Source organism: Felis catus, chromosome F1, assembly GCF_018350175.1.
Source record: "Felis catus isolate Fca126 chromosome F1, F.catus_Fca126_mat1.0, whole genome shotgun sequence".
Taxonomy (NCBI): domain Eukaryota; kingdom Metazoa; phylum Chordata; class Mammalia; order Carnivora; family Felidae; genus Felis; species Felis catus.
The window spans coordinates 6,273,919-6,287,626 of NC_058384.1; the positions used below are offsets into that span (position 1 = coordinate 6,273,919).

Below are 13,708 nucleotides of genomic sequence, written 5' to 3' on the forward strand. Positions count from 1 at the left end.
AATTAGGCAGTAGGAATACATTGCATTTCCTATACATGTATAACTCATGCCAGTTTGTTATTATAATAGTTTTTTTAATTAGAGAGTAAATTTACATTTCAAGATTATTGCATAATTATAAATAAGTGCTAATAATGTGAAATGCAGTACATTTCCAAATATTATTTTCTCAAGAGCTGCCAAAAATACTATTTTTCTCTGTCATAAAATCTAGAGTTTAAGATTCTCCCACTTATTGTGGTGAATTAGGTAAAATTTTAGGAACACTGTTCCTTATTCATTCAAATACAAGATCGTATTTTCTAGAAGAGAGTTGTTTTTGTGAATATCATGAAAAACAAATTCTTTGTTTCTCTGGAGTTCAATTACCCCTGTTCTCTATGCACCATGGATAGTACTGTCCTGTATTTAGAATAACAAAATTAGTTGTGTCACAGTTAGGGGAAATTATTTCTGAAGAAGATAAACACATCTCATTTCATTCAGAAGCAGATGATCTCTCAAGAAACAAAGATACTGTTTTACATGCTTATATCATCAACTGAAGAACAAAACCAAGGGTTTCATGCAAGAAGGATCCAGTTGTTTCTAAATAGCAACTTTACAATACCCAAGAAATTATCCATTTCTTAAAAAAAAAAAAAAAGTAAGAAAACATTTCTGTGTACCTATTTTTGTTTGGTTTTTTCTTTTGGGGGGGGGGAATATTACAGAAGCCTGGTCTTTAACAGCAATTTCTATACCCGTGGCTGATTCCTATCTTTTTGTTTAATGAGAAACAGAGACAGAGCATGAGTGGGGGAGGGGCAGGGAGAGAGGGAGACACAGAATCTGAAGCAGGCTCCAGGCTCCTATGTGGGGCTCACACCCAGGAACTGTGAGATCATGACCTGAACTGAAGTTGGATGCTTAACCGACTGAGCCACCCATTCGTCCCCATGGCTGCTTTCTAATTACAGTCTCAGCCCCTGATTTGTGATCATGGTAGTTACCATTTGGGGATGACAGTTCTAACTTCTCATGCAATTTAAATTCTTACATTTTTTAAGTATTTCTGTCAATCATTACATTTTTGTTAAATAGGGGTAACTTTGAATGTGTTTTACTTTTAAGAACAAGAATTGAAGTCCTTATTTCTTCTCTCCGATATGGACCATTTCACTGTAGAATTCTCTCGTTCGTTAAAGAGGTACTTACTATTTATTAGGTGTCACGCATTATGTTGGGGACTGGGAATAGAAAGAGAGTAAGAAATGGTTTTTGTCCTCAAGTAGCTTGCTATTTACCGGGCTGATAAGAGACGGAAAACAATCCTGACTGTGCAAGAAAATAATTACTTTACTGGGGATCTGCCTGGCGTGGTAGAAGAAAGCAGGGTGCGTAAGCCTGCTGGGAGGGTCCGGGGGCGGTCAGTGGGAGATGGGAGAGGAGGCTGGACACGGACACAGGGATTGGAATGCAAAGGAGTTTAGGTCTGATCTCTTGGAGAGTCACTTCTGAATTGAGAGCAAGGCAATAACGTGATCAGATACATGTGGTCAGAGTTAGTGGGCAAGAGTGACACCAGCTTCTCCCCTTTACTTTGGATGGTGTCCCTCACTTTTCTTGAACCTTGGCATTTCTGGCACATTCCATCGTCAGTGCCGGACTTTTCTTCATAGTATGTGAGTGATCAGACCTGGAATACATTCCTGATTTCCTGCTTCTCTTGTGAATGGCTCAGTGTCAGCATTGTCTCTTCCTCCACAAGACTTGCTTCCACATTATGGAGAGACCTCCGCACAATCTGTGTGTCAGCGAGCAGTGGTCACCCTCTGCCAGTTAATTGTCTCAATTGGGCAGAAGTGCTTGGCTACTTAAAGATACATGAAGGCTATCAAAAGATACTTCAAAAAAGACTTAGAGATCAGGTCAAAACCCTATTGTTTCCTGTCGGATAAATCAGGCTCCTAGCCGATTTTAAAAATAAACTTAAATTTTAACCAAACTTAAGTTTCTTCTTAAAAAAACCCACAAAAGAGGACTCTTATGGTATAAAAAATGCCCCTTTTTAAAAAAGAGAAGAGAATATTTACAACCATTCTCTTACCTCTTTTGGTGAAGAATTAGAGATATTTATTGATAAAGAATAAAATCATGTGGTTTTTTTCTTTTTTTTTTTAAAGAGGCTGGAGAAATACAGCCCTAGCAGGATATAACATATGCATTTAGTGTCCTACATCTTTAAAAATGCACTAGTATGTATTGGTTTTAAATGAATGTGTTTTTGCTCCTTCTTATACTAGAAGAAAGAAATTTTATCTGCCATACGTTATGGACAAGAAGATATTTTGGGGGGATTTTGTTTTTGTAATCCACACTGCATTTTCAATCTAGAAATTATAAAAGAAATTGGAAATCACATATAAGACCTTACTGTTAAATGTTATTATTTGATTTGGCTCTCATTGAATCCAAGCCACTTTATGCAGTGCTAATTATTTAGTCTCAGCTTTGCTCTTGAGTTAGCAGTACCTGATCAACTTTCCAACTGTAAAACAGTTTGAAAATCAAATGTAGCTTACATGCAAGACCCAACAAAATTAAAAGTGTTAAGTACGTTTTGGCAGTTCACTTTTATTATGCCCAGTCCTCAAATGTACCAGCAGATAATCATCTGAATGTTAGTTATTTTTCACATGCTTATGTGATCACACAAAAAGTACATGCTAAAAAGAAGCAGATGGTGACAGATGGGGAAGGTTGAATAAGGTGGTTTTGGAAACCTAGAGAAATGCACTTCTGTAATAGTGTAAAAATAAAAATTATTTGATAATCAAGTTAGAACTAACAAAAAGATTGCAAAAAAATGACTTGGCTGGTGGAAAATATCTAGTATCTAGTATCTAGTTGTGGTTGCTATTCAGAAAAAAATACATATATAATTTTATTTCATGTGAATGTAAAATATTTTTTCCAGTGGCTAAAGATGCATTGTTTGATGTTTTCTTAGTTTTCAGAACCTCATGTTTTCAAAAACATCCACTTGCTGTCATTTTATTTGCTTTTATTTTGAAGCCTGCTGTCTTTACTATCTTTTATATAATGTATAATTTGAAAATATCTGAAATAGACAAGAATATTTTGCTATTTGGATAAAGAAAGATTTGCTTGAAGTTATTGTGATGCCATAGAGGTAATAGCACAAATGGAAGTTAAATTTTATATAAATTTAAAGCCAGAGAAATACATTCGCTTCTTCAGCATGAGCTAAGAGCATCATATAAATTAAGGATAAAGGTTGTTGCTGGCTTGAAGTGGTATATGGGTAGTGGGGGGCGGTTAGAACCTAACTGGATTTAAATGCATTACGTGGAATTTTATTTCTTTATTTTAAATACAACAAAGAATAGATGTAAAAGATGTCATTTCATGGGCTCTGTCAATAGTGTCTTCAGATCTTGAGAAAAATGAATGAGCCCAGGGCTACATATGTTTGCACATTTAATCTGTAGGTAAAAACAGTAGCACAGTTACATTTTGCTTAGCCCTTGGACAAAATTCTACTGTTTCAAACAGATTGTGAAACCAAGTCTTAAAATGGCTGAGCATTTTGTGGAAATACAAAGTTTTAGTAGCCTTTCTAAAACCGTGTACATCCCTAATATTTTATTTGTCAATAATTCATGTTGCACTCCTCCTCTTAAGGTATTTTTGAAAAACCCTTATCCTCCTGAATGGTTCTGAAAAGGATCCATCCATACTCAGGGGAAAAGTAAGTGACAGAGATATTAGTTCAGGTAGAAGCTGTCTGCTTATGTAGAAGCGTATTTAAGGACTTCTAACTGTCCTGAGCTGGCTTACTACTTGTACTGTTTCTGGGTAATATTAAAAATCATCCCATTCCTCCCCACCCCCAGGTTGGATGTTACTTACATATGAGCTAAAGTAGTATTTTTAGTTCAACATTTAATGTCTCAGTATGTGTTAAGTTGAGGCTTCTACTTCCCAGGGGTCTGTCACTTCTGTGGCAGCTACCTGTCACCTAACGTTCTTCGCAATGGTGTATGGTCTTTTGACTTTAACAGTAAGAATATTTGCTTTTGGAATGATTCTAGGTTAAGCACAAAGTTTAATTTTAAATTCTCTGACGCATGAGGACGTACACAAAACTCACCCTCCCTGGGTGCCGCTAGTGATGGCCTGTATATTTTACAGTGGCTGTATGGACTTTGGTGACAAAGACCCAATTTCTTGGGATCCCATTATGACTCTTGCTCCGGGATAAAGGGGCAGTGTAGAACTCTCCGGGAAGATGTGTGTTTAAGTATGATTCAGCCACCAGTATTGTATCCATTTCACTTTTCTCTGGTTCAAGAATGTCGCCTGCTCTATCCAGAGATTGCTTTTGAGAGGACGCCGTTAGCTGTATGCAAGGACTTATGTATACATGCCAGGAAATAGCCCTAAAACCTACAGCCTTCTAATTCCGAGCAAATGGTGTTTACAGTTTCAGCCTCTTACGAATTAACGGAGCAGTTGAGAACTAGGTATAAGATATATATTATGGAGAAAATACCAAGAAACCATGGAATTCATAAGTCTCCTGAAACATACACTTCTCCTAAGGCTGCAATACATTTTAGAGTCTGGATTGGAAGACTGAACAGGTCTTTTTTTTTTAAGGCAAATTCCTCTGATGTTAAGAATATGCGAAGGATTTCCATAAATCGTAAAGTATATAAATGCGTCTTGATACAGAACACACACATATCCGTTACCTGAAATACAAGGTTACCAGAAAAAAAAAATTCCTTTTTGAATTAGTGGTAAATTGGTTCATCCAAGTTCGCAGTTTACTTTCACAACATAGGTGTGCAGACAGTTTGTTTGGATGTTTAATTTTTTCCCCCATCTGTTCTGTCTGGATTATTGATTGAGCAGTAAGCCACTCCGGGGCACACGTCCCCTCCTTACAACTGCTTGCCGTGGCTGCATTGTGTGGCCTGGCGGACAAGCTGAGAGAGCTGCTCCTTCAAACTTCCAGTAAATCCCAGTTGGTAAAAGAACATTGGAATGAATATGTTTTTTGAAAGTGCCCCTTAGCCAAACAGATATTTACACTGGGAACTTTAATCGATGGTACCATTTTAAAATCATAGTTCATTATTTAATATCATTCTTGAAATTAGTAACCATTCAAGAGCTACTCGTGGTGATGTTTATTTAACTCAGTTGGCTGTTTTATACACGGAAGTGTCTACAACAAATATTACCAAATATCAATCAGATGTTATTAGAATATTTAACAGCAATTGATACCTGCTCTGACTTCCTTGAATCCAGTTTTTATTCCAGCAGAAAATGAAGCGATCTCCGATTCCTGGGGGAAAATTGAAACGAAGTCTTGTTTCCTAGAGTTTGTGTTCTGTTTGGGTGTTGATTTGATGTGACCTCTTATCATTGTTTAATATTTATGTTACTTTTAGTGTCCGGAATAACCTGTTGTCCTTTGTGTCTGTCTTTGGCATTCAATGTGGTTACAAAGTAAAGCTACATCCACGGTGACAGGACAATAGGGGTAGAAGGAAATCCCAAATGTCTGCATTTGTGTTCAAACCTTGAGCTTAGTTTAAAACGAGAGTAACATTGATTTTGTGAAAAAGAGACACTTTCTTCAGATTAATTCTTTAAGATAAGTCTTTCAGTGGATTGCTGCTCTCGGAGCAGGTTTTGATCTGCATTTATATCCAAATTACATGGTAAGTCACAGGGTCATGGACTTGAAATGCACTTTGCATTGTTGTACCACTGCAGGACCAATTACACTACTCTTTGGATCAGCCCTCATGATAACCATGAAGTAAATTAGCCTTTTAGGAAAAAAAAAAATCATCAGAGGCAGCCAGAAGGAATTGCAAATCCCAGTAGGTTAAAGACTATACATTTTATATGTTACTGTAATTTGTGGGGAGATACGTGCTTTGAGTAAGGGAGAAAAATTATCTTTAAACAATAACATAAAAGAGGCTGTGGATTTTAACTCCACGCTGGAATTTCTAGAGCATTTCAGAGTACTGTATTTTGAGACAGTTCAGATTTAAGGAGAGAGAAAGGCTGTTTGTGGACAGTGGTGACGTGTTTTAGATTCTGTATCCACATGTAGAATGTTAGGATCACTTTCGTTTTTATTTCTTGTGTTTTTCATCTTCCAGCTGTTTGGAGGTGGGAGTTGAACAGAAGTCTTTCTTTTTAATTGATAACAAAGACTCTTAGATAAAGAGGGCTGGCTGAGTCTTTAGGGTGTTTTCTCCTGAACGTTGCTGGACTTTAAATGTCGATAAGATAATACATTACATCGGGTTTGTGCGGTTTACAGTAACGTAGCAAACAGTTCTAATTATAGTGTTATGTATCTATATATTCATTAAAATGCCTAGGTTCAGAAGCAAAACCACTTATTTTGAGAATCAGCATTCATTTTACAAAGTTAAATAAAATATATTTTCTTTTATCAAACATTTTTTTACAATGCAGTTTTATTTTTCAGTTGCTTATTTCTCTTCAAAAATAAAACCCTTTTTTTATGTACTCACTTTCCCTTCTGGCCGCAAACCAGGTATTTAAACAAAAATAAAGGATTGCCAGTTTTGCCAGCTGGGGATGAGAACCCGGCTGGTGAAATGTGGGTTCGGGAAGCAGTTAATCCAGCTTTTATGCTTTTTATGGTTTTATGAAAAAAGAGGTTAAAAACCACATTTGGCTCTTTTTCGCGTGCGCCACTGTTTTGTTGGTGTTGTAGGAATTCAGCAAAAGGTTACTTAGATTTTAAAATTGTTTGTTATTAGGTAAAATCCTGGGTCCGTTAGATTAAGGCCCACAAACAGTGCATTCTACTAATTGGACATGAGATAGATTCTTGAATAATCAAAAGTCACTGGTATTTAAAAATTACACATACAACATTTCCTCTCACTTAAGAAAGTGCACAGGCCGAATTCTTTCTGCTGCTTTAGGTTATTTGTTGTTTTCTCTGTATTTTTACATTACTCATTTCAAACAAGTAGAAATTTGAAGTATTTTTAGCTAATGATGAAAACTAGAATTTGTTGTTCTTCCCCGAAATATTCTGCTTAGTTTGTTATTCTATAAAAGATTTTCGAAAAAATGTAGGAAGTGGACTTGTGTTCATATCTTGCTAATGTAGTTCCTGCTCATCTTGGAACAATGATACAATTGAATTAAAAATCTTTTCATCACATGTGACAACCACTGCTGAATTAATCTTTAAGTAACATAGCTTTTTCTCAAAATTATATTCTCCACGCATATAAATACCTTGTCTACCCAAGTGCCTTTCATAGTATTTATAGGTAATCATAATGTAACCATCTAAAATGTCATGTTCAGTCCAAGACATAATTGGTAAATTTTAAATAAAAGTCCCATGGGAGTAATCCTCAACAAGTTATTTACTCAAACTAAGACAGTCTGCAACACGAGCACTACTTTGTTCTGCATCAAATTCTTTCTTATGTCATCAGTTACAAGATTTTTTTAATCGGTAAATTTTGTGGGTCTGGTTTTCTTGATCTTTTTATCCCAGAGCTATTTATCCCAGAGCTAAGAGAATCAGATAAAGTAAGCTTTAAGATTATTCAGATATAGTAGCTTAAAGTAAAATATTGAAAGATCCAAACAGATGAAGAAAACTCCATTGAATGAGGAACATACCTAATAAAAAGGTAAAAATCAAAATTTTCCTAAGACAAATGGCAAGCCATTCTGCCCCAGTTTGAATAGGTTGCTCCAACATAGCCTGATAGTGTCATACCATATCTTTCCCAATTTATGTTGCATGTAATGTATGTTGGGAAATAAATTTAAGGGCATATACCAGAGTCTGTGAGTTTTGTTTGTGTTTAACTGAAATTTGCTTGTGGGCTTACTAACGCTTTGGATACAACTCACACAGTACATCTTTATATTCACTTTGATGACTGTTTCCTTAAAGACTTGAAACGCTAGAGGCCTCCAGAAGTTTTCAGTTTTATTTTTGTGGTGGCCGTGCCCTGACCTCATCTGTGTTCCATCGCATAACTCCTGTCTTTCACCGTCTGGTTTGTATGACTTTGCTCTTCTCCATGCAAGAGGGTGTAAGGCTCATTATATACCGGGCAATCAGCACAGTGTGACTGCAAGTTAAAGTCCACATTAATGGAACCAGAATGAAAAGTTAAGTAGGCCTAAGAGAAAACGTGCAGATACGCAAACATTTTTGTTTGATCCGTAGTGTACTCAGTCATTCACTTGGAATCTGCTGTGTGGCCTGTTCCCTTCCTTGTACGCTGGCCACTTCTGGACATATATGGAACATTTCGCCTATCTGGTGTGATTTAAATCTTTTGTAGGCTACCTTATAGTTTAAATGTCAAAGTGTTAGAAGAGCCTACCTAGGCTTTGAAGGTTAGGATTCACTTTGTTGATGTAAAAGTCTTACATTTTATAAATACTGCTGTGAAAGTTAATGTGGAGTAATGAATCTTTTCGCTGGTTTCGCTCTTAGGTGTTAGAAGACAATGACTATGGCCGAGCCGTGGATTGGTGGGGACTAGGGGTCGTCATGTATGAAATGATGTGTGGGAGGTTACCTTTCTACAACCAGGATCATGAGAAACTTTTTGAACTAATACTAATGGAAGACATTAAATTTCCTCGGACACTCTCTTCAGATGCAAAATCATTGCTTTCAGGGCTCTTGATAAAGGATCCAAATAAACGGTAAGCCACAAATAACACTCACTGAGTTACTGACGAATGTGGTTAGAAATTGTGATATGGAAATTAATTCAAATGTAACTCACTCCAAGGAGCAATGTATTTGGTGTAGACATCTTCCCACTGAAATACTGACTTATTTTTAACTGCGTAATACAGAACATTTAAAAAATTTCTGCAACTCTTTCCTAACTTGGGAAATTTTATGTAGATCTTACCAAATAAGGATTTTGAGGGTTTTATTATCCGTACCGTGAGTGAACAATTTCTTAATTGCCCTGGTACTTGCTATTGTGGGGACAGAAGTATCCCCTTTTTTCCCTTTCAGTCTCTGGGCCTTTATATTTATGCTAATTTACATAATAAAAAGGATAGAACCGGCTCTGTATTCTCCTTCCATCCCAACCTGTGTTAACATAGCCAGCTACTTTTTTTGTCCATTGTAGATATTCCTTTCCATGTGTGGCTGGAAAGAACTAAAAGCAAAATATGTTTACACACTTTGTGTTTCTTTTGTAGCTACAACTGTGACCTGAAGAATCCTACAGCCCTTTGCTAAGCGAACTGTAGCGTTCTTTGTTCGTGTTTCTGTGTTCATTTACACATACAGTTTATAAGTCATATACGAAATGACTGTTAATATAAAAATGTCCCTTAATCTGTGTTTGTGTATTCATGTATACAGCCGTCCTTTCCTCTAGGTACATACGCATATCAGCGTTGCTCTAAAAACCACTTAGGTGTTACGCTCTTGAGGATTATTTCTTAGATTGCTAAATCTTCCCTCACATAATGATTTTTTACAAAGTTCTGTTCTTGGTTGGTGTTCGTTGTGTATTAGTTGGCAGACTGAATTAATGAATGAAGGAAGGAATGAATCCTAAAATGTGATTTTTGTTTGCTTTAGAGATGGTTTCCATTACACACTTCTAGATTTTAAATTTGTGAGGAGCATGATTTTACCTTCCGAAATAAGCAGACTTAATAAAAGAGATAGCTTTTGCTCGTGAGGAACCTTTCTGACATGTGTTTTATAATCCTGGTCATGGAGATCTTACCTTATATTTGTAAAGTGATTTTGGTTTCTTTTTCAGGGCATTTGTGTATCTGTTGTTCCCTTTGCTGTTTCAGTAGCCTTGTAGAGTTGATAGGTGGATATTATTCTCATTTACATTTGATTGAGGACAAAGCGGAGGCCGCTAGAAGGTGAAGCGGTTTATCCTACAGAAAATTCCTATGGAAGAAGAGCAGAAATCACCTTTCTTGGTGCCTATTTGCTGTTTCTCTCGTAGCTTATTTGCAATGCATCAGTTTCTCAGTTGGTTCAGGTTTTGAAATGTGTTCCATTTAGTGTGATTATTTCACAATTAATGTAACACACAGCACTTGGTGATAGGTAATCTTTAAACAGAGCTAAGATTTCCGTTTTGTCTACTTGATTTAGGGATCTAATATTTGGCTTGGATTTCAAGAGCAGCGAATTTTTTACTGCATCCTTTCCTGGTGACTCCAGGGAACTTAGCCCTTTCCTTGATGGCCCCTCTAAGCAGCTGGTAGAGCAAACTTGTGTCTGTGGTTCTCATGTCTGTGTGTCATTCATTTTCTTATCCCCACCCCCACCCCCGGGGGAGGAGGGAGATAACACAAACTAGATACTTGATAATTGTTGAATAAATGTGAGGTACATTCTAGAATGTTAGTGGCCTGGTGAGTAGGACAACTCCTAAAGGTTTGCCCACCCAGAGGTTGGTACCATCTAAAGAGAAGCTGGGGTATTCTTTCTCAGTTCTTTGATGTTCTCATTTAAGATAGGGGAGTCATTCTCCCTCCACTGTTGCACTGCAATGTTGGGAACGGAACGATGAGCAAGACAAATCATCTCTGTTCTAGATAGTCATAGAATAATGCAAGACAGAAAACAGGTACTCACAGATACTCAGACCTACATACAAATGCCTGTTGAAATTTATTAGCTCTGACCAGGGGGCTGGAAGAGTTGGGGAGGCGTAGGGGTGCTCATGCAGAGAAATTTACATGAAAAGAAATCCAGGGGTATCTGGGTGGCTCAGTCAGTTAAGCCTCCGACCCCCGATTACCACTCAGGTCATTATCTTGCGGTTTGGGAGTTCTAGCCCCACATTTGGCTCTGCACTGACAGTGTGGAGCCTGCTTGGGATTCTCTCTCTCCCCATCTCTCTGCCCCTCCTCCTCTCTCTCTCTCTGTCTCTCTCTCGCTCTCTCACTGTCTCTGTCCCTCTCTCAAAAATAAATAATATTTGAAAAATAATAATAATAAAAAGAAAAATCCAGAGTTGCGAATGAACATGGCATTTGAGAAGTTCAGCAACTACAAGGTAGAATATGAGTTGGGTAGTGTTGGGAGATGAAGCTGAAATGGTAAATTCCAAAGACCTTCTGCTTCTGAGAAAATATTTAACCTTTATTCAGAAGGGGATGAAAAAACAAGTGAGTTATTAAAAGTAAGAGATGGTATAATGAGTTTTGTGCTAGGAAAGGTGAAGGGCCAGGGGCAGGTAGGCAGAGCAGTTGAGAACACATACGGGATTGTCCAGATGAGAGATGGGGGTCCTCCAGAAGCAGTGAGTAGGACTTTGTGAATAATGAAGGAGACGTGGTGGGGACGTGGAAGGAGTCTCCTGCCTCCGTGCTTTCCAGCTTGAGTGATTCGTTTGGAGGATGGAGTGTTATTAGCGGACAGGGAGCACAGGCAGAGGGCTGGGGGGGGGGGGGGGGGAGAGGGGAGGGTTTACTGACACCCGCTCCGGCTGTGCCGAGTCAGGTGTCCATAGAAAACCCAGATGGAACTGAAAATAGTACCAGTGCTAAACAGAAATGCGGTGGCTGAATACATGGTTTGGGGACCCACGGATGTCTCGGAGGCAGCTGGGGCCGGGACAGTCGTGGGCAGGGTTGAGTACAAAGGGAAGACGGCCTAGGACAGAATCCTGGGAAGCATCACAATTTAAGAGGTAGGAAGAAGAGAAACAGCCACTAAGAAGACCCTGAAAAGTCTTTGGAAGCCTCATAAAATAGCATTATCCTAGACCTCGTTATTCTTCCTCTTCAACAATTTTAAATACTGCCTGAATTTTTTGAGACTCTTTACTGAGTTACTGTCAGTTCTACCAGAGGGTCAACCATCATTTGCCTTTCTTTCTAATGCTCCATTACTTTATGCTCATTCTATCAGTATCTCCTTTATCCTCCTGCACGCAGTTCATAGGAGAAGCGTGACCGTGTGTTGCATTCAGTAACACAGGAAAATATGAATTCCATGATGTTCCTAATAATGAAGAATCCATAGTCGCTGAGGATTTAGTTTGGCATTCTGATATTGGAGTTTACTATTCTTAGACATAAATATCTTAGTGCAAATCATATTTTGATATTATTTTGAAGTCTTAAATTGTATATTAAGGAGTCATTGACATTGAAGTTTTTGACAGTTTCACACTTGGAGGAAGCTTGTGTTAAAGAGTCTCTCCCAGCTTCTAAAATGGCAGTCTAAGATTATATTCTTAGACTTCACATAGTACTCATGGCTGATACTTTAGTTTTTTATGTATTTGATAAATATAGATTAAATGCTGGCAATGTCCACAGCCAAGCTATTGCTAGAGAACTGAGGGGTGACAGAAAATGAATAACTAAACTAAAGCTGGATTAAAACCTCCTATTTACCAAATGATTACGGCTCTCTATTCCCAGCTCCCACCTCATCCACTATCTCCCGTAGAATTCAAAATGAGAGCGATACGGAAATAAAAACAATAGCGTAAGGGTGAGAAAAGACAGTGAACTTCTGAGTTTTCTCCTGCAGACTACTTTGATTCATACTTTGAAATGTTAAGTTCTCTTCAGAAACACGTGTTTTGGTGTCTCTGCTTTTCTGGCTCCCTGAGTAGGAGCTTAAAGTGCTTTTTGGATAATCCAGGGCTGGTCTCTGCCCTCAAAAGAATTTGCAGCCTAACCGGGGAGGGACACATACAACTTGGAATAGAATGAAGAAAGAGGAAGGTTAGGGAGTGGAGTGCTGGCGTTGACTAAATACGGAACCGCCAGTCGGAGAGTTCTGCATTCGATCACCGCTAATACCGTCTGGTCCCATCTAGAGTCCCTGTCAGCGCTGTGGCTCATTCTGCACGATCTGGGGATGGGAGACCCATGGATCATTACTACAGATAACTCAGATATCAGCTCATTGTTCTATTTTCTATTCTGGCCGTGTGTCAGGGAATCCCAGATTCTTCCCAGTCGTGTGCTCCTTATACCTAATAATAGATTGTATTACTGTTTGTTTATCCTGACCTATTTGTGTTTCTTCCTACCCAGTGGTGTGTGGGAGTTGGCATGTTCCAGCTCTTAAGAGCCAATTATTAAATTTCAGGAATTTCATGAGCTGGTTGTTTTTAATACAGTCATTATTAAAAATCAAATTACATAAACTTACAAAAGTAAATCAAGTACATTGAAAAGAAAGGTGATAAACACTCAAAATTCATCACTCCTTGATAATTTTGTTGCATTTTACTATTCTGATGTTACTCTTGTCTGTTGTGTCTGCATAGAAATACTATGTAATGGTTTGCTTCTGTGTACCTGTTCCCACTTCTGTGTTGAGTGGCATCAGGTTGCTAACTTGAAATTGGCCATGTGGGGAGTATTCACATCACCACAATGGCAAACTTTGTACGTCAGGGCTTGATTTATTGTTTTTCAATTAGGTATAAGTAACTAAGTAGAGAAGATGTTAATAATACGGTTTACATTTTCAAGCTGTTCTGTCTGTATCTGCTACATTGTGACTAGCGCGCGCGCGCACACACACACACACACACACACACACACACACACACACACATACACACAATGAAGAGATACTCTCCCACTGTTCCCAGATGATTTACCATCCATCAAGGAGGTCACTCAC

At 38.0% G+C, this 13,708-nt stretch overlaps 1 protein-coding gene across 8 annotated transcripts in view; it reads left to right on the forward strand.

The window, feature by feature from the left end:
- AKT3 (AKT serine/threonine kinase 3) overlaps positions 1-13,708 on the forward strand; it is a 306,832-nt gene that overhangs the window by 253,297 nt on the left and 39,827 nt on the right. For all 8 annotated transcript variants that reach the window (XM_023247426.2, XM_023247427.2, XM_045049318.1 and 5 more), the window contains one exon: positions 8,546-8,760. In XM_023247426.2, the coding sequence (XP_023103194.1) occupies positions 8,546-8,760 (215 nt within the window). The remainder of the gene's footprint in view (positions 1-8,545; positions 8,761-13,708) is intronic.